Source organism: Lichenostomus cassidix, chromosome 1Ab (genome assembly GCF_008360975.1).
Source record: "Lichenostomus cassidix isolate B80296 chromosome 1Ab, HeHo_3.0, whole genome shotgun sequence".
NCBI lineage: Eukaryota > Metazoa > Chordata > Aves > Passeriformes > Meliphagidae > Lichenostomus > Lichenostomus cassidix.
Window position 1 is genome coordinate 7,275,807 of NC_139481.1, and position 25,369 is coordinate 7,301,175.

Here is a 25,369-nt window from a genome sequence, read left to right on the forward strand (position 1 = left end):
AAGAAATTATTAAATTCTCTAATTTTGTTTAGAATCCCTGAGAGTGATAGTAACTTTGCCTGTGGTGTCCTTAGTAAACATCTAGGGAAACTTTTTTGACCATCAATGTAATACTGTGTAGAAAACAGTTACAAGGAAATAAACTGATCTGTGTTAATTATGTTTATTGCTACTTGGTAGTATTTCCCCCTAATTTTTTTTTTTTCTCTTCCCAGGTACCAGCCATTACATTAACAGCTAACATCATCTGGTTTGCTGACAACTTTCTCATTCAGAAGATTCCAGCTGCTGCCAAACTATTGGACAAGAAAAGTATTCATTCAGTTAAAACACAAAGGGAGAACTTTCTACAGCAGAGGGCACAGTCACTTACCAAGTATGCTTCCTAAATGCTGCCTCATGATGCCGTTTGGCAAATAGTTTCTGAGCACGTGGGTTTATTCATCCAGTGTAGTGTCATGGTGTGTGGTGTCTCTCAGTGGTGTTAGTCACTTGTTCCACTGCCCTGCAGCAATGTGAGTGTGAATGTGTGTGTTAGTGTTGCTGCAAAAAAGCTTTGCTCAAAACTAAGCTGCTTTTCATGTCATGCTCTCAGAAAAATGTATATTATTACACCAAAAGAGCAGTGTTCCTGGCAGTTCTAAATATTTGTTTCAGTTACTTCAGTTTCCATATTTTTAAATTCCCTTTTGTTTTTTAAACTAGTGTCTAGTAACCTGGGCTGCTTTGTTTTCTATTAGGGCTCACTGCTTTCTATGTGTTTATGGAGGTAAGTTGCTAGTAGGTTTATAGTGGAGCTTTCCTCTGCTTGGTGATGATACTTTCTTTGCAAGCCTTTCTTTCTTTGTGACTGTTTTTATTGCTTGTTTAATGGTGTTTGAAATTATCTGTATTTGAAAGAAGGCTCTGTTGTTTTGTGTTCTGCATGTAGTGTGCAGCTCACTTCCTTCTCAAATAAGCTTAAAGATGGAATATTTTTAGCTGTTAGTCTTGAGAATAAGTGTCCTGCATAGGAAGATAACAGGGCTAAGGTTTGTATGTTTCAGAACAAAACAAGGTGTTTTAGCATCAGTGTTGGACTTTTCTGTCTAGTGTTTAAAAGCTTTTTCTTATTGTTTTATATAGCCTTTTAATTTAAGGAAGTGTAATATGTGCACTGCTAAGAGGGCCATTTGTTCTCATGAAAAACAGTTGATTTTTGGCTCATTGTACAGGTATGACTGGCAGACTAATCTTTATCTATAGAGAATTAAAATGTAAATGAATGTAGGGTTCTGATACTTTTGGGAATGGGGAGTTGTTATTTTGGAGGCTGAAGGTTTAAAATATTTCCCTTACAAGTTTTTAAGTTTTGGAAATAGATAAGAAAAGAAAATACTCATAATCTTTCTTGAAGTGAGCAGCATTCTGTGTTTCCTTCCCCAGAGATATGCAATCATACTATGTTTTTGTGAGCTCTTGGATGACAAAAATGGAATCTATCTTGTCCAAGGAGCACCGCACGACAAAGTTCTCTGAAGATCTTTCCAACCGCTGCAATGTCTTCATCCAGGTGTGCAGTCTTTTCATGTGCTGATGAGCAAACTGATGGTTTGGTGCAAGTTGTTGAATGTAAAAAGAAATGACAGGAGTTCTGTGATCACTGCTGGGTTATTTCCCAGGGTGGGAATTCTTATAAAACTTTTAATGCCCAATGCTCTTCCAAGAAAATCTGTAAAAGGTCTTTTGATAAAGGCTGTGGGGAAAGGGAATCTGACTAAATATTCAGTGTCTAGAATTTTAGATTTTTCTCTTGACTTAGGAAATCAAGAAAGCTTAATTTTCTCTGTAGTGAGGATTTTGGGTTTCTTTCCTTTTGAGTGATGAGGTACTTAAGGTGGACTGAACCAGTGTCTAATTTAGTTTTATTTAGGACATACATACTCCCAGTAAAGGTTTTGTGTTGTTTCATTGTGCTTTGCCTAGTGATGGTACTTTGCAAGGATCTTACTACGTTCCAAGACAGCTGCTTTTCTTTTGGCCTACTAACAGCATGTAGTCTTAATGTAAGATGCACCTTATTTCTGAATTTATTTTTTGCTGGTTTTTATAAGTATCTATCTGCCTGACAGAAATTTGATGAGAATAGGTGAAAGAAGCATGATTCTGAATCTTCCTTAGCTAAAGACAGACATGTACCAGGATCTGTGGTTTTTACATTTGAATTAGTTGCAGCAGACTTAAAAATTTACTCCATCCTGAATTGAGTTTCCTACACCACTTGCTGTCTTTTCCTAGTCTCTTCTTTTTAATTGTTACCATTTTTTCTTTGAAATAAGTTTAATAATGTTTTTTTCATATTGTATGTAATCAACATTGTATTTAAAAGCTTAGCACATATTGGTGTTGTTTGTTGAGGGATGGACATTTCTATTTAGAAAGTGTAAAACTGTGTAAATGCTGTCAGTGTATTTATTCCACAGAATCTGGAATGTTTAGATTGGTTTCGTGATAGGATATTTTTTGGGGGGTTGGGAATTGTTTGATGGTTGGTTTACAATAGGTCAAATTATTAACCTTTGGGTCACTGATTATTTAACTCATTAACCTGTGCTTAATTGGAATGGCTTTAGAAGAGGTTAATCTGATGATCTAATGAGTCCTAGGCAGTTTCAGAGTGTCTGCTAATAAAAGGGTCTCATTCAGCTTTGGGATCCCAGGCTTGCTTACTTTACTGGACTGGTAGGCTCTCTGTTGTGCAGGGGGAAGAAAGGTTAGTTGTGTGTCATGTATGAAACAAAACAAGGGAGGACTTGTTTTACTGACATGTGGAAATATTAATTTTGAATTTTTCTTCCCCTCGTATTCATTTTATTTTTAGGGTTTTCTTTATGCATACAGTCTTAGCACCATCATTAAAACTACAATGAATCTTTACATGTCAATGCAAAAACCTATGACCAAAACCTCAGTAAAAGCCCTGTGCAGACTTGTGGAGCTTCTGAAGGTAGGTCACTGGATGAAGATTGTTCATTTCATGTAGGAATTACAGAGAACTTTGACCAAACACCCCATATTAAAAAAAAACTGAGATGGGAAATGTTTTTGCATGCATGGCTTCTTGTTTGAGAGTGGTTTGGTTAGAGAATAGATTTGGAAGGCTAGACTGGGTTGGTGTGTTTTTGTGGGTTTATTTTTCTTTTTTGTAACATCTAACTGGCTTCCTTAGAGGGTCCTTCCTGCACCCTCCCTCCAAGTATGTGTTTTGTTCCAAGCTGCTTTCCAGCTGGGTGATTCCTGGTATATACTGCTGTGTGGGGATTATTCTTCCCCAGATGTGACTTCACATTTCTCCTGGTATTTTTTCCAAGAGGAAGAAACTCTATTTCAGGATAACTTCAGAAAGCAGTGTTGAGCAAAAGTGAAAAAAAAAAAACCCAAAAACCAAAGCAAAACAATGAAACTTAGATCAGTCCTGAAGCTTTTAATGTTCCTGAATAGCTTGATTTTTTTGGTTTCTAAGGGTTAATCGTAACTGCTTTGTAACAGTACATTACAAAGTGGAAAGAGTCTGTATTTGCAGTTTGGATGAGCCACACAGCATAAAGCCAGAGTCCAAAGGCAGAAATTTTGGTAACTACATGACCTGTTGTGTCTTGGGATTGCCTTCAGGCAATAGAACATATGTTTTACCGGAGGAGCATGGTTGTGGCTGACTCTGTGACACACATCACTCAGCATCTGCAGTATCAGGCTCTTCACTCTATTTCTGTAGCCAAGGTATGTAATCCAGTTCTAATAATTCCTCTTCCTATCTAAGTATTTTAACAAATGTTAATTTTAATTTTTTGTATTTTTTCAATATCTGTAGAGCTTTTTCCTAAAAAGCTGTACAGCATAGTTACCTATTTTTTTGACCAAGAGCTGTTCCCCTCTTCCTCTAAACTGCTGCATCTCTTGTCATCTTCCTCTTGTGTTCCTTTTAGATTTTATTTCTAGTGATTTTTGCAAACTGACCTTTGCTCACCTCTTTCCTGATTCACATCCATAAAGCAATCTGTTGCAGGTTAAGCAAACAGGCTGTTATTTAAATCTTTGTCTTCTTGCAAAATAGCAGGACATGATGGCTTACAGGAGCCTGCTGTGGGCATAAATCCTCTGTTTCACTGTGGGATAAAATGGCTTGTTTTGCATATCAAGTCTTGAATTTTAGAATTCAGAGCAAATGGGAAAAAGAGACTTTAGTATACCTCTTCAGATTTATTACTGATTAGTTTTATTCTTTCATCACATTCAGTAGCAGAATTATAAAGCATGTGTGCTATTGTTACTGGTGCAGCTATTAAATTTCCTTTTTTATTTGGCTGTAATCTCAATTTATGTGTCTGGCACCTCTGTATTTTCTAGGGTAGGCAAAAAAAAAGTTGTACTTAGAGAAATAAAATTGTAGATGTATATATGTAGCAGGAGTAGCATGAACTGAAGAAGTTCCAAGCTTCAGAGTTACTAAGAAAAACCTAGCCTGTGTTCATGTTGGCTGCACATATTCCAAGTGTATAAATAGGTAATACCACTGAATTGAGAGTAAGTGAATGTGGATTCAGTTAGTTCTGTTCACAAAACATAATTTGTTTGCAGAAATGCTCGATTTATGATAAGTCCACAAACTTGGGGAAGAAATAATAAGCTATTGCCTTCAGGCTTAGGTAACTTCTCTCTGAATTTGTGTCTTTTTATGATCAAGAAAAGAGTAATTTCTGATAAAAAGTACAGTGAGCAACGCCTGGACGTCCTGTCAGCTTTGGTATTGGCTGAGAACACCCTGAATGGGCCAAGCACAAAACAGAGGAGACTGATTGTTTCCCTTGCACTGAGTGTGGGAACACAGATGGTGAGTGCCATGGTTGTTCCAGCCTTCCATTTGTTTGGTGTAGTGTCTTGTGAAAAAATAGCATCTTCTGATCTTGTGTTTATTTTCCTTCATGTTTTTAGAAAACATTTAAAGATGAAGAACTCATTCCTCTTCAGTTAGTTCTGAAAAAACTGGACTTGATCAGTGAACTTACAGAGAGGTAAGCAGTGGTAGCAGAATACAGAAGGCAGCACAGTGTGTCCGGGGGAGCTGGATCTTCACTGTGTGAATGGCAAAATCTGCTCTGGGCATGCTGGTGGTGATTTTTGCATGTTTTGTAGACCAGGGATGGACAGAAAGAATTCCAGACTTAAGACTGAAGCTCGCTTGCCTTTGGGCAAATCATATTTCACCTGACTGTTGCCCATTAGGTAATTAATTTCTCTGATTGCTTAGAAATTCTGTGGCTTTCTTGGATAACTTGGTTTTGTGATAAGCTAAAGTGTTCCCCTTAGCCCACATACAAAATTTATGAGTTAATACCAGTCTGACTGGGAGATTGGGCTGTTAGTTCACATGTGACACCATGTTTTACTGCTGCTGTAGCTTCAGTGCACAACTCCAGTTCACATCATGTTGGAAACCAGGTGACTGTTTGGGTTCTGTGCAGGTTTTATGGAGAGAGACAAACACCTTTAGTGGTTGACTCATGAGATAAAATCCTGGGATAAATGTAGACAAGTTCTATCAGGAGAGGCCTCTTTATCCTTTGACTCACAGGAGAAACTTAGAATATATGTTTGATCTCTAAGCTACTAATTGCATTTAATATGAAAATAGTTACTTCAGATTTTGCTGTAATGTAACTTTAAGTCTTTCACAGACTGAGTAAACCTTTTTTCCTAAAGCAGGTACCTTTTATTTTTAAATAGGCTAGTGGAAAAAAAAGAAGTAATTTCTTCTGAAGGTCAGTGCATCTGGAGCATTAAAGTAATGGTGTAAAACTTAGGCTTGAAATGCACTTGTCTTTAGTTTAAACAGACTGTGTTAGAAGAATGGTTTCCAAATCTGTGTCTAACAATTAATCTTTTATTCCAGAGTTCGAGCACAATGCGACTGTTGTTTCTTATACTGGCACCGAGCTGTGTTCCCCATCTATTTAGATGATGTGTATGAAAATGCAGTAGATTCTGCTAGACTGCATGTAAGTAATAATGTTACAGCTTACTAATTGTTGTGACAGATTCAGATGAAGAGAGGATAAGCCTTAGACTGAAGCTCTTAAAGGAAAAGCTCAGAAAGTAAACCCCTGGCTACTACTGAGTTTGACATTTATTTTCCTCAATCTGGAGGATATAAAAGCAGTCTTTGTTCTAAATCTGTTAGATTTCTTTAAAAAATCTCGGGTTGCTACTGTTAACTCTGTGTGTGTTTGTCTCTTTGTTCCTCTCTTCATTCTAATTTGAAATTAACACCTCCTAGACTTGACCATTAAAAGCCTTTTTTCCTCATTGTGGTTACAAATTTCTAAAGCAGGTATCACTGTTCAGTGATTCTGTGTTGGATAGCTGTCCTGTAGCTTTTTCCACCCCTCATCTCTTCTCCCCTGATTGAAATCCTGGGTACTTGCTGCAGATGTGAATCATGCTTTGGCATGATAATCCTGATAAAAATCTGTTCCAGGGATGTACAGTACTGAAATGAATAAAGTGCAAATAATTTCTGATGAAATAGCTAATAATTGGGATCTCCCAGTCAAAAGATCAGTAGCAAATAATACAAATAAATAAGGACAGGACACTTCAATAGGGTTTATGAAATCCATTTTTAATAAACATGAGAAGACTAGTGATACTGATTTTTGTTAACTTTGAACACTATTTGAGGCGCTGGTGACATATCTGTTAATCATAATTTTTTTGTAATAAGTATATGTTCAGTGCACTGCGGGACTGTGTACCTGCTATGATGCATGCAAGACACTTGGAGTCTCACGAGGTGCTTCTGGAATGCTATGACAAAGAAATCATGGAAGTGCTCACTGAGGTAATTTGTTGTGGTTGGGAATTAAACACACCACTGTGCTTGAAATATCTTCGTCTCAGGTTAGCATCTATTGTAGGAGATCTGATATGAGCTGTAGAAACAGCACAGAGAACTTTGGTGTGAAGTATTTTTTTAGATAAGAAATTGTTTGGTTTGGCTGACGATTTTGGTTATTTAAGACTCATTTTTAATGGTCTGTGTTGGCTAGGAAGATGAAAATACTCTTAACTTCTGTAAGGCAACAAAACCTGAGTTACATGTTTGACTGTGCAGACAGGAGTGCTTTTTGTCAGATTAGCTGCTGTTTGGATGAATGCCTAAAATAAATGCTATTGCTCTTAATATGCATACATGGCTTTTAGTAGTGAAGGGTCTGCAAATACAGATGGCTTCTTGACTGAATTATTACCTAGAATTGGGAGGTTTGACAAAGAAAATGCAAATTTGGATTTCCTGAGTCCTAGTTTTTAACCTTTGAACTACTCTTTTTATTTGACTAGTTCAAACATTGCATACTGTTCAGAAAATCAGCCCAGATTTCTCACTGCAAGACTCTTCCTCACTGAATTAGTCCTTCCTGTTTAGATAGATAGCCCTAAGCCTAGTTAACCTTAACATGAGAAGCGAGAATGCTTGGATGTAAGCTGTGTTAAACTCTGATATGGAAGTTCTAGTCATGTAAAAAATGGCATTAAGGAGTTAAACCTTTACTGTTTCTGAGCTGTGTAGCTTTTTCTTGCTATTGTGTACTAGAACAGGAACACAGGAAATCAGTGTCTTTCTGGATCCCAAGTATTTATTCCCTTTGACTTGTATAGCCCTACCAAAGCAGAGCTGTCTTCACCAGTTTAATCAGTCTTACCCATTTCTGTGGAGAGAAATGTTGATTCTGCTGACAGGGCATTGTAAATGGACACTGAACAGGACTTGTTTGTTTGTTTTCGTGTGTTTGTTTGGGGGTTTGATGGTTTTTTTTTTTTGTTTGTTTTTTTTAAACTTTCTTGAATAGCACTTGCTGGACAAATTATGTAAAGAGATAGAGAAGGACCTGCGCTTGTCAGTTCACACCCACCTGAAGCTGGATGACAGAAACCCCTTCAGAGTTGGCATGAAGGACTTGGCTCACTTCTTCTTCCTGAACCCAATCCGTTTTTTCAATCGATTCATTGACATAAAAGGTGAGGAGTTACACCTTGGCTTGATTCTGTTATTTTCATCTGTTATACTTTGGCTTTGTATATCTTTTCCCTTCTTCCCACACTTTCCTAACTAAATAGGTGGAATTATTTTAGCTCATCCTTCTGTGTGTTTACAGCTTATGTAACTCATTACTTGGACAAGACCTTCTACAACTTAACAACTGTAGCTCTTCACGACTGGGCCACCTACAGTGAGATGAGAAACTTGGCAACGCAGCGCTATGGTTTGAGCATGACTGAGGCACACCTTCCCAGCCAGACCCTGGAGCAGGTACAGTGCCCACAGGATGGGAGTAGAGTTCCTTCCATTCCACTGTCACAGGACTCATTAAAATTAAATCACCCAAGAGCAGAGAACTGTTTGGAAAACAGTTTAATTTCTGGTAATTTGTGAGGCAGGATCTTATCTTCCTTTGGAGATCACACTGGTATCAGTTAACATCATGTTGGACTTGTATTGTTCATTTTTTTAACATAATGAATAGAGTATGCAAAGTCAGAGAATGTTTTCCTGAAAATTCAGTCAGCAATTTAGCAAGCAATAGATCCAAACAACTGCTACAAGTCTGGAATGACCTTTGAGTCTGTTTCCCTGCTTTATTGCTGCTTTTCAGCAGGTTCTGCTTAGTGATCTAAGAGAAACTGCTTAGTGATCTTAGAGAAATTATTTCACAGGCTGGACATGGAGGACTTTGGGGACATCTCTGGATTATAGGAGAGTGATGTAGAGCCTCCTAAAAACTGCTAAACTTGGTGACATTCAGAATAAAGTTGTAGTATCATCAAGTTAATGTGAAGGTGTTCACTGTTTCAGGGTATACAGAATGCGTATTTCTGAAGACTTTGCTTCAAGAGTTTTAATGTTTTGAATATTTTTGGCAGTTTGCATCATTGCCTCTTTTGGGTTAATGCCTTGGTGAAAGCTCTTGCAAATACAGCCTTTTTTTCCTAATGTTCACCATGGCTGTGTCTTCCTAAGTTGAAAGAGAGCACAGAACTAAGAACTCCAGATGGTTTTTTTGGCACAGAAGTGCTGTAGATTGGTTTCTGTTTCCAGCTTTGGTTTTCTATTGGCCATATTTGGTCAGCACATTGTTACCAGGAATTAAACAATTTCACAACATTGGTTTCATAACATTTATTCTGGTATGAGCTTTACTTCAGGACAAAGACACCTCACACTTCATAACCTCCCAGCCTCAAAATCCTGACAAAATCCTCAACACAACTGGAAATAAGATATACAAATTAAGTAACATAATCTCAATGCACAATGATAATTAAGGGACTCTTCAGGGGAAAAAAGTGTAAACAGTTGTAAGATTTATATTGCAAATAGCAAACCTCAGTCTTCTAGGCAAGTTGGGCTAAACATTATTAAAAAGTAGCGAGTTGCTTATTTCTCTGTAGACATCTATATGTCTGTAGAAATCTCTAAGGTAAGATTCCATTTTTTAGAATCTGAAAACAGACAAATCTCAATTTTTAATTGTTTTTAATTTTTAATTCTGCCTTATGGAATAGGCTGGAGGATTCCTTACTTGCAGAGGAAGATGGAAAAAACAGGCAGAAGTGTAAATGTTAAAACGTGGGCTGAGCTGCTTTTTTTTTTTTCCTCTAAGCATTATCTTATAGACAATGAACAACAATTGTTGAGAGGTTCTTCATTTTGCTAAGAAAAACACTGCTTTCTAAAATACCTTCACATAACTGCAGAAATAGCATTTCTGCACCTTAGTGGTTAGATGTGTCAGTAGTTCTTGAGAAGTTTTCTCACAGTAATTCGCAATAAATAATTTTGTTTCAGGGTCTGGATGTTCTGGAAATCATGAGAAATATTCATGTTTTTGTATCCCGCTACCTCTACAATCTGAATAATCAGGTAAGGTACATCCCATCCTTTTCCAGGCATTTAGCTCCAATTTGAAAGGATTATGAAATGCAGGTGTAAGAGAAGCTCATACATTTATGGCAGGCTATAAAATAGTATTGCTGCTCTAGAAAAAGATCTTTGGGGATGCTGTGGCTTGGTCTTGGAGAATGCTGTGTAGGATATTTTGGATATGGTGTCCTACTAGCATCACTCCATGTCAGTTTTCCAGTGAAGCTAGAAGGCAGCAGGGATAATTGGCTGCTCTATAAGGACATACTATGTATGTGATTTTTGAGCTTGAAAAATGTGTATCTGAAAATGCATTATTGGAGAAATGAAGCAGTGAGTGACGTGGAGAGCATGGAGAGGGAACAAAGCTCTGGGATTTCTCACAGTGTGAGAATAAAGGTCCCAAAGGAAATACTTTTTCTCATAGCAAGTAACTCAGTAGTGGAATTGCTGTGGTATATGTGGGGTCAAAAGTACAAACAGGTGGCAAAAGAGTTTAGCCTGCTTACTGTAGGATATAATCTCAATAAATATGGGAGTCTTGTGTGCAACATCTGCCTCAGAATTGTTGAATCACAGCTGTGTAGAAATTGGAAGAATTTAGCAGATAAAGTTCATTGTATCCATCCTATATTTTCTTGGTTCTTTCCCTAATCACCACTTACCAGCTGCTCTCAGAAATAGGATATAGGCTATTTAGACCAATAATTTATCCCATAACCAGTTTTGGGTAATTAACTTTATTTTTCCCTCCCTTCCCCCAGATCTTCATTGAAAGAACAAGTAATAACAAACACTTGAACACCATCAATATTCGACACATCGCTAATTCCATTCGAACTCACGGAACAGGAATCATGAACACAACAGTGAGTATCTTTTGCACTCTTGTTGCATTATTTCTTTTTGATTGTGCACAAAAACCTCCCAACTCAAGCATCTCTCAACAGTATGTTTGGTTATGCAGTTTTAATAATGCAGTAATAATGTTCTGTGTGAATTAATAAAACAAATCAGTTCTTGGGTGAACTTGCCCAAAGGAACTTGCTGAAATATTGAACACTCTCTCATTATTTGCAAAGTGGAAATTATTAGAAAAATCAAGTTTTAATGATTTCTTTCACTTTTATTCTGAGATTGGGAACTTTCTCAAAAAATGCTGCCACTCACATTATTTTTTGGTGATGTAGATTTATTCACTTCTCATTGTGAGTAAAGTTATTTTTGTAGGCACAAGAAGTACTGAGATATGTAGGGTAGGAATGTGCTTCTGCCTTAGGAGAAAATGTTTTAGAAAAAATTGAGGAAGTGAAAAAGTTGTGTCAGGAGGTTATGCAGATTCTATAGACTGAGGAAGTTGATCATGTCTGCCTGTTTCAACCTGATGTTTGTATTGTTCCAAAAGGACAGTTACAGAATATTCCACACAGACTGATGGCTGTGTGGGGCATGTGGTTGACTGAAATATTGAACTTGTCCCTTGCTCCCTCTGCCTTTCCTGGAAGAGAGTAGGAGGAGAATGGTTTTTCATTTTCTACCTTTCAGGGTAATAGTTTTTCATTTTTCATTATTCTTTTAAAACAGTGAAATTGAAGTAAGTTGAGAACTTGCATTGGAAGTTACTCAGGCCTCTGGTGAAAAGAGGGTTAGATGTGTTTGGTACTTTGCTGACTTTCTTGATTTGACCTTTTTTTTTTTTTTTTTTCTTTTTGTCTTCTAGGTAAACTTCACTTACCAATTTTTGAGGAAAAAGTTTTACATTTTTAGCCAGTTCATGTATGATGAACATATCAAATCCAGACTTATCAAAGACATCAGATTCTTCAGGGAAGTTAAGGATCAAAATGATCACAAGGTTAGCAGTTTTTGAAGGCTCAAGAGAAATTTGCTAAAAGAAGTGCTACTTTCATGTGACTGAAGGTGCACCAAACCATAACACTCTAAATAAATACTATTTAAATATATATCCCCAGACAAAGGGACAACTTTTGTCCTGGCAAAATGTTACCAATGTCTGTGTTTAGGTGAGCTTTGTTTCATTCTGTCTGCTCTGTAAATATAGAGTTGGCTTCACATTCTCTCAGTGACTTGAAAGGGATGATTGGATGGAGTTGTAGCCTAATTGAGGCTCTAAACTCTTCTGCTCTAAATCATGGTTAACAGTTCTCAGTTTTGAATAATAAGCTTATTTGAATTGAATCCAAAATGAAGTGAGCATGTAGCACCCATTCCAGTATGTCAGGATTTGGGAATGAAGGTCTGATTTTCTGTGCTAGCAAATTTTTCTCAAAAATAGGAGAGACAATGTATTAAGTAAAATGGACTGCTAGCTTCTTTGCATGTCAAGTGCTTATTTGTTTTAGGAATTCTTTCTTGTTCACAGTAAAATTGCTATTTCACTTCACCTTGCAGAGGTGACTTAGTAAAATGACTTTCGTGAATTAATACAGCCAAGCAGGTGTATGATTTATTAAAAAATGAAGCTGCAAATGAGGGGTAAAATTACGTTACAAATAGAATTGTATTGATGTGATGAAAAAATAATTTTCCTAGAGGTAGTTAATTATTCTTACAAATGATTTTAAATTTTTTTTTCTAGTATCCCTTTGAAAGAGCAGATAAATTCAACCGTGGCATCAGAAAGCTTGGAATAACCCCAGATGGCCAGAGCTACCTTGACCAGTTCAGGCAACTCATAAGTCAAATTGGTATGAAATGTTATCTAATATGTTATAAATGTTATTAAATGGAAGAGGTCTTCATTTCTTAGTAACTGAGCTGGATTTAATTCCAGTCAGATGGAAAGTAGTTCACTTGTAGCCCATGCTGAACAAATGCATTCATCTAATTACACAGAAATGGCCTTTGCATGTCTCAGTCTAAAGTATAGTTACAGCTTGCATAGATTGCTGTTCCCTTTTCAATTCTTTGTTATGGAACTGACTTTTACCCACGTTGAGTGTATTTCCTGGTAAAAACCTATTACTGTTAAGTTCATGTATTTCAAAAAATGGCTTTATATCCAGCTGAAGTATCCTCGAGTGCTGCATGATGTGACAATGATATTTTCAGCCACTGATGCTGTAGATGTGCAGGTCTGATCTGAACTTGCAAGTGTTTAATGTGCCAAGTGGAAGAGTTTGTACAAAAGTGAACAAAACCTTGCTTGATGAAACATTTGTGTTTTATTTCTCTACACAGACTTTTGGTACAATTTAGCTTTTATAATTTGGCTTTCAGAGCCAAGTTCTTTGCCAGAACTACATGGCAACTTCAATTTACATTTCAGAGCCTATAGGAGCTATGAGTAGTGTATGTGTATTTAAGTAATTATAAATTGCTTCCATGTTTGTCTTGTTTTCAAAGGCAACGCTATGGGTTATGTACGAATGATCAGATCTGGAGGACTTCACTGCTGCAGTAGTGCCATCAGGTATTTCACAAATATTTCATTTTTCCCTTTGCTCTCTCTGTTCTTGCTGATATTCCACATGCCCTTATCTGTCCCCCAGAAATTTTGAAAAGTTCCATTTACATGCTTTCATTTAAGTGGAAATACTGAAGACAGTGCTGGGATTCAGCACTGTACAATCATGGACAGAAATCCCTAAAAATAAAACAAATTCTATGGAAAAACATGCAAAAGAGCTAATAGAATATACATGTAAGACATTAGTCCTTAAACCAGGAATTTGTGATGTTAAATAATTTCAAGGGTGCATTTAGGAAATACAATGCAAACCTTGAGGAATTTGGAAAACACATTCCTTTCATACTTTTTTCTGTATAGATTTTGTCTATGTTTATGAAAGGTCATTAAAACATAGTAATTTTTACATAATAAGAAATAGTTAGTTTTCTTGCAAATAGTAGTAAACTTAGAGTTACCAAGGGTATCAAGTGCTAGAGAGAGGAGATGGTAGCCCAGTAAAAACAGAAGTACAAATAATGATGTGTATATGTTTAGAAATGAGGTTAATAATGTCTGGATGAGAATGCTGTGACAGATATAATTGGAAGTAAGTGGTTCAAGCCCAGAAAATTAAATCAAGCAAAGTATAAATTAGGGTAGATATTTCAGTGAACACAGACAGTTGAGCATAATCCTAACAAACAGTAAGTTTTCAGGTTTGTTCCTGATCTGGAAGATATTGTTAACTTTGAAGAGCTGGTGAAAGAAGAAGGACTCTCAGAAGAAACACAAAAAGCAGCAAGGTACACTGACATGCTGCTTTTGAGGTCTGGGGCAGGCATGGGATGAGAGAATTGTCATTTTATAGTTATAAATGCACATAGTTATTTGTGTGTGTGTTTTGTATTTATAAATGCAGCTATTAGTTATGTGTGTGCATGTGTGTATTAAAAGTTTGGCTGCCTTTATGGAGAAATTTTTGCTTCAAAGCAAAGAAACTAGAAGTGGTTGTTTTGAAGATGTGAGGTAGCATTGATAATAAGACAGTCAGAACCTGGTTTCTTGGAGAAATCCTTGTTGTTTAAAGCTAAGAAGCTTTCCTCACTGTGTGCCTGAGCTCTGCTTCTACAATTTTCAGAGCCTCAGATAAAAAAGATGCAAGAATTGTATTCCTAGACCATTTTTTGAGAAAATTAAATCAAGAGTTCTCTTCCCAGCCCTGACAAAGGGCAAGAAGAGGGTTGTTATCCCAGGGTGGGTAGGCAAAGGGATTTGAGCAGAAGCAGGTAACCCAAGGTTTGTCCCCTGCAGGCAGCTGGACTCTGTGCTCAGTGACCTGACCAGGAACTTTGCAGAGGGAACAGAGTATTTCAAGATGCTGGTGGATGTCTTTGCTCCTGAGTTCCGCAGCCCAAAGAATATGCATCTGAGGAATTTCTACATCATTGTTCCCCCTCTGGTGAGTGTTTGCATTGCACCAGCACCTTAAAGTCTTCTCAGGTCAGGTTTGTGTTTAAATATTTTGTGTTAGATTGTGGCAGTCTGTGTGGGAATGCCCTGTGAAATTTGTGAGTCTCTCTGTGATTCCAAGACAGCCTTTCCTTCTTCCAGACCCTCAATTTTGTAGAGCATTCAATCAGCTGCAAGGAGAAATTGAATAAGAAGAACAAAAGTGGAGCAGCTTTCACTGATGATGGGTTTGCCATGGGTAAGTTTCAGCACACTCACTAGCCTTTGGGTAAGCCAACATAATGGATATTTGCAAGAAAAGTTTTGTTTATGCTTTGTCTGTTCCCATAATTAAAAATTCCATCATTTAATTGGATTTTTCTTTGCTTCAGCAAAATGGATTTGGGGGTTATGGTTGTGTTCAAAATTTCCTAAGCTGGAATAGCTGTGCATGGGAACAGACAGTTTTAACATATATTGGGGCTTCCAAATTTCTTTCAAAGTTTGTGGTTCTCATCCAGATGAGAAGGAATGCAAGTATGTGGAGAAGTTGTGATGTTTTTAAAAAATTTAAGCTTGTTCTTTATTGTGATTTTTCCTGATAGCTTTAACTGTAAGTTAATAACAATTTAAATTGTATTTGCATGGAATTATCAGTTTAGACTTTTAGAATGTCATTAAAGACATTCACAAAACGTTCTGCAAATTGCATGTTGACTTTAGTACGTGGTTTGTTAATGACTAGGTGTGGCTTACATTCTGAAGCTTTTGGATCAGTACCAGGAGTTTGATTCTCTGCACTGGTTCCAGTCTGTTAGAGAGAAGTATGTGAAGGAAATAAGAGCAGTAGCTAAGCAACAGAACGTGCAGTCCACTAACCAGGATGAGAAACTCCTACAAACGATGAACCTTACCCACAAGAGACTGGAAGTTTGTTTACAGGTACAGCACAGGCCTGGTCAGCTGTTCTGGTAACAATTTCTGTTCTGGTTTGGCTTCAGCACTTACAACAAATCATGTAACTGTGTTCTGATGGAGCTCATCGAGAGCCAAATCCAGAGCATTGTCTTGTATAAAGATATGAGGTGGATGATCCAAAGGGAACTCATCAGTTTTTGTGATATTTGAAGAGCTGGTTCACTGGAATTGTTTCCTGTGGAGTTTGAAATCTAATGCAACTACACCATAAATGCTTCAATAGGAGAGAATTGGTTAAACTTCTTATCACAAAGATTTCACAAAACACTGTGAACCCTCAGAGTTGCCTGTGTGTTAATTCTGAGCTAAATTGAATGATGCAGTAGCTGTCAAAAAGAGGAAAGGTGCTTTTGAATTTTGAAGCAGAGCAGCTCAGGTTTCATCTGTGCTGTGGTGCTTTTTCTCTCTTGACTGGAGAAACCTATGGGACAAATCTGTCACTGGCTATTTCTACAGCCCATAATTCCATTCTGTAATGTCTTACTGAAGTAGATGAAGCCCTGCATGCCCTCATGGCTCCCAGGAGTGCACTGAGTTTGCTCCTCTGTGTTAAAAACCACATCCCTGAACCTTGCTGACTCTGATCAAGCTTGTGGTTGTTGCTGCAACCCTCATTTTCAGCCTCAATAGATCAGTGACAGATCTATTCCAGTGATGCTGCTTTACTTGAGTTGCCTTTAATGTAAAGGCTGACATTTGCTTTGTAAAATGCATGTGACTAAGGTATGAATGGAGAAAGATTTTTCAAGAGCATTTAAATGATTTAGATACTGAAATTGAGGTGCTAGCCTAAGATGCTTCTGAAGAATCCCATTGATATCTGTCTAAAAATTAATTCTTGTGATACACTGATGCTCCTCTTTATCTTTTCCCTTAGGAATTTGAACTCCTTTATTTCTCACTAAGTAGTGCCAGAATTTTTTTCAGAGCAGATAAAACCGCAGCAGAAGAAAGCCAGGAAAAGAAAGAAAAAGAAGGTGAGTGAAAACTATATGCAGAACATTTTGGCTCATGAGATTGTGTGCCTTGATAGGGAAGATCCTTTTTGTTTATCCATGGCTGCTTTCTTGTTTGTGGGTTGATTGAGTATTCCAGAAAGAGGTTTTTGTCACAGCTGATTGAGACTCATCAAGAACAGCTCAGGAAGGCTTTCTTTGGAAAAGGTGAATTTCCAGCTGAGTTTCTGCGCTGTGGGGGAAAAAGCCAACACCACAAAAGACCCAACTGACCAAAAACAAAAAAAAAACTTGGGACAGGGAGAATTGCATACTTGCAGTAATATTAAATTCAGTAACTTCAGCACCATAGTTACCTCTTCAATTACCAATTTGACAATGATAGCTTTTCTGTGCAGCCTTAGCTGGTGTGAAATAAAATGGTTTTCACCTGTTGTACCAGCAGGTTTTCAACTTCCACAGGCTGATGATGCAGTTGCTATGTATAGTCAGATGTTTATGATATGCTTGGTCTCCCATTGAATTCTATAATCTTAATTTGTGGTATGATCTCCTCACCAGGTAATATGGTGTCTTTTACATTTATATTCCTGCTTGTATATTCTCCCTCATGAATTCTGAAAGGTTCTCTTGGGAAGATTCTTTCCAAAGAAATTAGAGCACTCCTAAGGATTAAGATATAGAAATGCAGTTCAGTCACAAATTACTTAGAAACTCAGGGAGCAGTGGATTAAAAACTGAACTGGTAAATAATTCTCCACTGTAGTTCTGACAAAGGCACAAGTGACCTGTGAGTTTACAGTCACTGCAGAAAAAGATTTGTTTTCTTCTGCACTAGAAAAACAGATGCTAAGATTTGGTGTTTTTTGCTTCAAATAGAGTGTTAAACATGATCCATGTATTTTTTTTTTTTTGTAGAAGAATCTGGTAAAGCAAGCAATGGAGATCTTCCCAACTCTACGCCTGCAGAGCCTGTTGTGAAATGACATGGCTGGTATGGGTGATGATTACTTACTCAAAGAACTCATGTCCTTGTCTTCATCAGTAACACTCTGTAGGGGTAAAAGCTCTAGATTTTATTTACTTGCTCTGTTAAATCCAAGAGGAAATGTACAGTATAATACTAGCATCCGGTGAGGCTAGGTCTGTGTTTGTCTTTTTTTCCTGTAAAAACTCCTATTTTTCAGGAGTTTGCATTATTTACAGCACTTTCTTTAGATTGAAAATAATTTAATAAAGTATTGACTTTGGAGGCAGTTACTTTAAAGTACAGATCTGCGGATAAAAATATTCTTATTAATTTCTAGATGCATTCTAGCATCTCTATCATAGCATTATAAAACCCCAAACTCATAGGTTATTGGTCCAGGATTTGATCTGGCATCTCTTCAACCAGAAAAAAAAAATTGAATCCAGATATTGGTTGTATCTGTTGAAAAAATAATTCATTGTGCAGTCCTGTTGCATTTACTGCAGTCACAGATTACACTGTGGGTGTGACAGTGTATGTTGTGCTGTATGGTAAATCTATCACACAAAATGGAAGTGCTTCTTACTGTTTGATTCCAAACCCCCTTATTATTACTATAAAGAGTATTTGTGCTGTGGGAACTTTTGATCCTGTCAGGCATTTATCTTCCCCTGTTTTTCCCCCTTATCAAAGAATGGGAAAACCAGAAAAGTTAACATAACAAATGACTTCTCATTTCATACCGAAGGTCTGATTTGCATCCACAGAAGTAAGGAAATCCAGAGCCAAGAGAGAACCACAATCAGCTCTTCCTTTCATGACCAGACACTGTGATTGGTGTCTGTAACTATTAAGTGATCTTACAGTTCATGAATATGTTGTGCCTAATTGCAAGTTTCAGCCTCAACTCTGTATTTCCTAGCCTTTGTAGGTCTGTTGTACCATGTGTTGTTCATACAGTCTTACATGCCTGATTAACAATAATTGCACTGCAGGCTCAGAAGCTGCTGAACACTGTGAGAACTCCATAGAACATCTGTCCCTGCCTGCAAGTAGAGGTTCTAGATCGTGCAAGAGTTACTCAGATTCCTAACTTAAGTAGCTAGACTTAGCTTAAAAGAAAACATCACTTTTATAAAAATACACAGGTGTGTTTAAATCTCCCAGAACTTAACACCCTTCTAGGTCTTACCAACCACAATAAACTACTCCAGTCAGTCCAACTGAGAGAACTACCCTTGGGGGCTTTTTTGGCACTCTTAACTGTATTTTTAGACCAAACTTGCTTTAATGCTTGTTTTAATGGTTCAGATTGTTCCACCCACCGTTGGGTCACTGGTTAAAACAATTCCTGATGTACTTCTGATTCACCCTTTCCTGCCAATCACTCCAACATTCAGACGGCAAGGATGAATGTTTTGTCACAACTGGAAAGACCAGACTGATGCTAAAGTTCCATTTGTTGGTTCTGAGAACATGATACAAGCTTCATGGACTGTTAAATCAGCTGGGCTCATTAAAGTTTTTCTTTTTAATTCATTCTAACTGCCCTAAAGAATGCTGCATTACTTGATTTATATTTTTGCTTTTTTACTTTGATACAGGGTTGTTTTTTTAATTTGTGTAGATTCTTTTTTGACCAAACTGTGCCCGCTCAGCAGCACTGCCGAGATCAGCATTCTTGCTGCTGCTTCCCATCCTGCTGTGCAAATCCTTCCACATTCCCATCTCAGCTGAAGGCAACTAAGTCCGTGGAGTGGAATGGCCAAGTGCTGCATGTCCTGCTTCCCCAGCAACAGCACAATCACACACAGATGGTGTTCCTTTCCCCCAGGATGGCCTTGCTAGGGAGCTGTGTGCAGTCAGACAGCCCACACTCACATCTGCACTTGTGTTTTCCCTTCTGGTTTTTTTTTTTTTTTTCTTTTGGAAAGAGATTATCTTGCTGAGGTAAGACTTTGCAGTTGAACAGAATGTGAACTGAGCACTGTCTTCATGTATGGTGGTTAACAAATCCACGTGGTTCTGGTGATGGAAATTCTAGAGGAGAGACATTGCCTATTTTTATAGCCGCCTGTTTAATCTGGGAGAACTGAATGTATACTCTATGTGGCAAAAATATATACATACACAAATATGTACAGTGATAATAGAGCTATTCTTGCTAATACAGGACTGTAGTTTGTATCTCCTTCTTTCTCTTTGCCATGTAGCAGCATAGACATGCAGAAAGACTTCTCTCATCTGAAATCAAAGGTCCCAGGTTTGGATGTCACATGTGACACTGAGTTGCATTAAATCCCTTTCTGTCCCCACAAGGAGATGGAAGGGGTGCAAAATTCATGCTGTGGTGCTACTACTTTTTCTGTTGCTTTTGGCATCCTGTTGCAGTTACAGGAACCAAATGGACCCTGACTGCTTGTCTGGAGATGAGACGATGGAGCTAAAACAAAAAATCCCCTAAATTAAACCAAACCAAACTTGCTCACTCAGAATTCCCAGGGGTGATAGAAGTGAGGATGATGAATTTGCTGCAGGGACAACAAACACATCTAGGGGGTTTTTCCTTCAGGACAGGGTTGGGTCAGGCATGGCCCCAGCAGCACCCAACTGCTGCAAGCTCCTGCTGCTGAAGGGCACATTCTGCAGCTCCTATGCAGTCTGGAACCAGAAGGAAATTTGAGTTGCATCAAACGTCCATCAACAGCTGTTTTCAGCTTCTCAGGTACAAAGGACCAAATGTAATACTTAATGTTTCCTAACTCATTGTACAAAAGGGTATTTTGTTACTCCAGTCTCTTTGGTTTGTGAGTAGAGAACATTATGTACATAAAACTGTGTTAATAAATGCAATTTTGAGAACCTCATTCTTAGTGTTTTCAGTAACACCAGTTCAGCAGGTGTTCATTTTTTAGTAAGACAGCTTCAGCTTTTATTTATGAAGAAGTTTTTGTGTCACTTACTAGCTGTTTTCTTCCATGGTACTTTTAAACATTCAATAATCAGTTAAATTTGTTCCCCACTGAACACTTCCAATCTGGGATCCTTATGGTAGTGTTGCACAGATTCTGTTTATGGAAGATCTAGTTTCCTAGTGATTGAGTAGAGTTAAATTGTTTGAGGAAATTCAGCCTTTTTTTCTAGATAACTTATCTTAATTAATATAAACTATGATATAGATTACATCCCTCCCCCAGTAACAGCTCTTTATTTTATCTATTTTGTTTGTTCTTGCAAAGTAATGTTGCTCATGTTTTCAGGAGAGGAAAAAAAAAGTCAACTTATTAGTCAAATATCTCTAATCTCAGGGAGGTATTATGAGACTTGTCAATACATTGTAGACTTGTAATCTAACATTTTATTGCTCAGTTTTTTTAAAACCAAAGGTTGCTGGTAGACTCAGCTGTTGCATGTCACCACAATGTTAAAAATACAGAGAATTCTTACTATAAAAGTACTTATTTGTCCTACTTTTACCATCTCTGGCAAGAAACCTAACCATAGAAAAACTGCACACAACTAACATGCCACATTCATTGCCTACTGCTGAGGTTTGCATGTCAGTGGTATTTAGAATAATAAATCAAGGAGGTCCATTATGTCCATTATTTAATTACAGAATGTGAGAGTGTGGTCCCCTGGAAGGTAAGAGTAGGCACTTAGATTTGTTTTGTAAGCTTATTCTAGATGCAATATAAAAATAGATTATATTAATAGGAAAAATTTAGTGTTTAACAAATTGTTTTGTAAATAGGCTAACACAAAAGGTAAATCTTGTTACACTGAAACTAGACTAAAAATAACTTCATCTGAAATAAAGTAGATAGTGCGTTTTTAGCCTTCATTCAGATGCACATCATCATGCAAACTATGAAAATTGACTATGGGAGGAAGTTTGAGGCCTGATATTTGTCAGAGGAGCTGAGAGCTCACAAATTTCAGTGGGATGAGAGGCTGCTGGCTCTGTGATGTAGGAAATGCCATGAACCCTGGGAGGCTGCTGGCTGTGCTCTCCTGCCAGACTCTGCTCAGGATTGTCAGCTTCCCTGCCACAGCTCTACCCTCCACATCCACCCTGCAGAATGCCTCCAGGGCCAAGTCCTGCTGTGCTTGCACTGGAAATGCAGAGAGCTCTGCTGCAGACTCCTGGTGCTCCAGCAGGACAGGAGAAGCTGCCTGGGCTGTGTGCAGCTGACTGAAAACCAGAGATGGTGCAAAACCACTGCTGCTGCTCCCACAGGCTGCAGGAAGGACAGGAGCTGCTATGCTTCTGATTCCTCCCCTCCTTCATGCATGGCTCCATCCTCTTCTGACACATCATTCAGCAGCATGAACTTCCCATCGTTTGTCAAGGGCACAGACTTCATCAGCTGAGCTAAAGCTTCTGGATCCTGAAAAAGAAGAGATGTCAGCAAGCTGCAGCAGCCTTGGAGGAACACATTTCCCAGTACTTCTTGCTAAGGTTTTGCAACTTTTTTTCTTTTTTAAACCTTTAGAATAAAGATTTGAAAGCTAAATAACACCTTTTGGTTAAGGAAAAACACCCCTTGGGTATAGAAGAAAAAAAAAAATTCAAGCCTTTATTTTGCTGTTCTTTAGTTACTGAAAAGCAAGGAGAAAGGTAACTAAATAATTTATTATATCCATACTTATTGGTTGTGACTAAAAGCTCATTCCCCATCTTGTTCTGAAATGTTAGCAAAATATACAGCAAATAAAAATGGATTAATGTCACATCTATACAGATAAAATGTATCTGCCAGGGACAGAGTAACTGCCATTCATTTTAAGTGGAAAACCACTGTGATTTTCACCCCTAGGGGAGGAAAGAATACAAGTTTCTAACAGTGAAACAGCAGTGTGTGTGATTTACACTTCATCCCAAAGAGCTGGTTTGGTTTTTTGAAAACTCTGCTCACAGCTTTTTTTCACACATGAACAACTGGATTTGTATAATTCTGAATTTGATTTGGGGTGGCACATTTTCTCTCAAATCATGTGAAAAACTGATTTTTGCTGTGTTAAATAATGTCTGCAAAACTTTGGCCTTAGGAAGAGTAGCAGTTCTTTTTTCTTATGCACACCAGAGGTACTGGGACAGTGCAGCCAAAAAGCAGAACCTGATGTCTCACAAAGATGTTGGGAATGAAACAAACTTACCTTCTGTGCCTCAATAATTTCTTTTCCCAAGCTAATGGCATAGCAAATCTACAAAGAAGAAATACATGTGAAGTTCAGTTTTGGTTTGGTTTTTGTTCCTTAATAAAGAAGCCACAGACCTGTTTTCTAAATAAGGTATTTTATTAAATATTATGCAAACCTTTTCCCCTTCTGTGTTGCTCTCAAAAACATAAGCACTCATGGATTCTTCTCCTGGAGTCTCACTGAGGTGGATCACAAAGCCAATCAGTCTCCTGTTCTCCTGATGGGCAGCAAACTGTGTCACAGTGCTGAGTTCAAACTGGAAAAGTAAAATAAATAATTTGTTTTAACCAGCTCAAGTTAGCTGGTTATATCAAGTTAATGTGACTGAGTTAGAAAAAGTTACTTACACTTGCTCTTGTGACTTGGGTTTGAGGATCTATTAACCTGCAATTACATGTTGGGGAAAAAAAAGAAAATTATTTTAGGGTGAAAACTATTTCAGAGTGATTCCTGGTAATTTCAAGGGGCTTTAAAACAGAAAGGCAATCACTCTGTTAGTTTTACAGGTGAGGAAACATGCACAAAACCAGATGTTTTAGCTGTGAGTGGAAAGGTTCAGCTCCAGACCCTGACAGGTACAGGTCAGAGCAGCTTTCTGAGTCACTTGGAAAGCATCCTGAGGCTAACAGAAAAGGCAGAGGGACATAAACACCCCAGCTAAAGGGAATGTCTGCTATCAGCATATTCTACAGTGACACTACTGACAAAGGACAGTGTGAGGAAAGAGAATCTTCCAATCCATCATTTTGCATCTTTTTTTTTTTGGTATCTTTACAGGGTCTTATAGCCCCACAGCATCCCTGAATTTTGATAGGACATTCTTACAGCTTAGTCTGGAGGATCATTTCTAGATACTACAGAATAAGAAAAGAGACATTTCTTTTTAGGTAAAGTGACTCTTGGGACCTTGCTCCCTCAAAGGGTGTCTGTCTTACAAAACAAGACCAACACTACCCAATTAATCACAACTTGCATGAAGAGCACAGAACATTGCCAAGCTGCAGTACCTCAGGTTCTTGCTGGTGACCATGAGGTGGGACTCGGTCATGCGGAAGATGTTGTGAATGGCTCGGGCAGCCAGCACTTGTCTCATGGCCTCATAAATCACCTCACAGCTCTCATCAGACTGAACAGCCATGGAGCCCAGAAACCGAACCACGAACATCTGCTGCAGGAGGGAATCTGCAAGAGAGAAAGCAGGACTTCCTTCAGTGTGCTGCTTCAGAAGTGTCAATGGAATTATTTGATTCACTTGGGAAATGCAGCAGTAAGCCTGAGGTTGGTGACTGTCATGAGTGGTGGCTCTCTGCCATGAGCCACACAGTGCCCTGACCCACTTTCAAACTGTGTGAACAGGCAGCAGTGTGGAGGTGGGGATGGAAATTATTGCAGTTGCCTGGAAGCTTTAAAAGTGTAACTGGTCCTTTCTGCTTTATTTGATTAGCCAGGAAAATTCCCTTGTCTGTTTTGCTATCAGGTGCACATGAACTGTGGTGCATTTATGACTCTGCACAAGCCTTGCCTTCCATAAACCTTGTGCATTCCTCCCTTTCTTCCATGTCCTTCTGACCTTCCATGCAACTGGGCCCAATAAGGTTTTCACCAAATCCTTCCCTGACTGTCACCACAAGGCTTATTGACAGCTAAGCAGCCACTGTGCAGCAAAGCCAGCACTTGATGGCTCCCCTGATGGCTGGTGGTGAGCAAGGCAGAGCAGGATGAGTGTGCCAGCAGCAGCTCCTGCTTTGGTTCTCAGGCTGTGACTTCCAGGCACAGGGGAAGAGCAGAACAGCCACAGGCAAGCCCTGCATGTGCTGCTACAGGAATGTCACTTTACTGTGGATCTGTTACTTCTCTGTGATGTCAGGGGCTTCTCTTAAGAGACTCTGGGTAGCTAAAATGACTAGTTTTATCTGGATGAAAGAAGCACTGACCTTCCTCCTCATCTTTGCTGCTGTCTTCAGATTCCCCAAAGGGGTTTGCACGCCTGTGAAATAAGAATTAAAACTTTAATGACAGATTTTGGTCATCACCACAAACAGATGCTGCAGTACTTCATCTCTCCTGCAATCACACTGTTACAGTGATGATCACTGTCTCTGGCCATACCTGCCACCTCTGTTCTGGTCCAGAAATTCCATGGCAGGCAGTACGATATCAAACTGAATTGGTGTTCCAGGAGCAATGAGTTGTGTGGAGTCTTGAATGCCAGCTGATTCACTGGGAATTATTTTGTCATTTTCTGTATTCTTTACAGTCTGGCTAAAGTGAAAATGGAAAAAAAAAATTACATTTCTCTCAATCAGTGACACCCTACCTTTGCTCTGGAAGGGAGACAAGATTATTCAAAAATCCAAAGCAGGACTGAACCACTATGCAGACACATAAGATATTCTCCTATTTACCTGTTACTGAGGACTCTAATTTTTTTTTACCTAATA

General features: G+C 38.3%; 2 protein-coding genes across 3 annotated transcripts in view; one reads left to right on the forward strand and one right to left on the reverse strand.

Annotated features, from left to right (window-relative positions):
- Window positions 1-20,590, forward strand: part of WASHC4 (WASH complex subunit 4) — a 35,967-nt gene extending 15,377 nt beyond the window's left edge. The window contains exons 13-34 of one of the 2 annotated variants that reach the window (XM_085049662.1): window positions 216-376; window positions 1,426-1,552; window positions 2,861-2,986; window positions 3,652-3,759; window positions 4,724-4,870; window positions 4,972-5,051; window positions 5,930-6,035; window positions 6,761-6,877; window positions 7,887-8,055; window positions 8,193-8,347; window positions 9,884-9,958; window positions 10,723-10,827; window positions 11,679-11,813; window positions 12,558-12,666; window positions 13,325-13,391; window positions 14,087-14,173; window positions 14,682-14,829; window positions 14,982-15,078; window positions 15,565-15,761; window positions 16,675-16,774; window positions 17,672-17,747; window positions 18,472-20,590. In XM_085049662.1, the coding sequence (XP_084905788.1) occupies window positions 216-376; window positions 1,426-1,552; window positions 2,861-2,986; window positions 3,652-3,759; window positions 4,724-4,870; window positions 4,972-5,051; window positions 5,930-6,035; window positions 6,761-6,877; window positions 7,887-8,055; window positions 8,193-8,347; window positions 9,884-9,958; window positions 10,723-10,827; window positions 11,679-11,813; window positions 12,558-12,666; window positions 13,325-13,391; window positions 14,087-14,173; window positions 14,682-14,829; window positions 14,982-15,078; window positions 15,565-15,761; window positions 16,675-16,774; window positions 17,672-17,739 (2,484 nt within the window). In that variant the 3' untranslated portion in view covers window positions 17,740-17,747; window positions 18,472-20,590. Of the gene's footprint in view, window positions 1-215; window positions 377-1,425; window positions 1,553-2,860; window positions 2,987-3,651; window positions 3,760-4,723; window positions 4,871-4,971; window positions 5,052-5,929; window positions 6,036-6,760; window positions 6,878-7,886; window positions 8,056-8,192; window positions 8,348-9,883; window positions 9,959-10,722; window positions 10,828-11,678; window positions 11,814-12,557; window positions 12,667-13,324; window positions 13,392-14,086; window positions 14,174-14,681; window positions 14,830-14,981; window positions 15,079-15,564; window positions 15,762-16,674; window positions 16,775-17,671 lie in introns of both variants that reach the window. The other variant, XM_085049661.1, reaches the window with a different exon arrangement.
- A 468-nt stretch (window positions 20,591-21,058) lies between these two features.
- Window positions 21,059-25,369, reverse strand: part of APPL2 (adaptor protein, phosphotyrosine interacting with PH domain and leucine zipper 2) — a 31,164-nt gene continuing 26,853 nt past the window's right edge. Inside the window, exons 15-21 of the mRNA XM_085049663.1 lie at window positions 25,038-25,190; window positions 24,863-24,915; window positions 23,936-24,110; window positions 23,276-23,312; window positions 23,044-23,184; window positions 22,884-22,931; window positions 21,059-22,114 (exon numbers count right to left, since the gene is read on the reverse strand). Of these exons, the coding sequence (XP_084905789.1) occupies window positions 21,986-22,114; window positions 22,884-22,931; window positions 23,044-23,184; window positions 23,276-23,312; window positions 23,936-24,110; window positions 24,863-24,915; window positions 25,038-25,190 (736 nt within the window). The 3' untranslated portion in view covers window positions 21,059-21,985. The remainder of the gene's footprint in view (window positions 22,115-22,883; window positions 22,932-23,043; window positions 23,185-23,275; window positions 23,313-23,935; window positions 24,111-24,862; window positions 24,916-25,037; window positions 25,191-25,369) is intronic.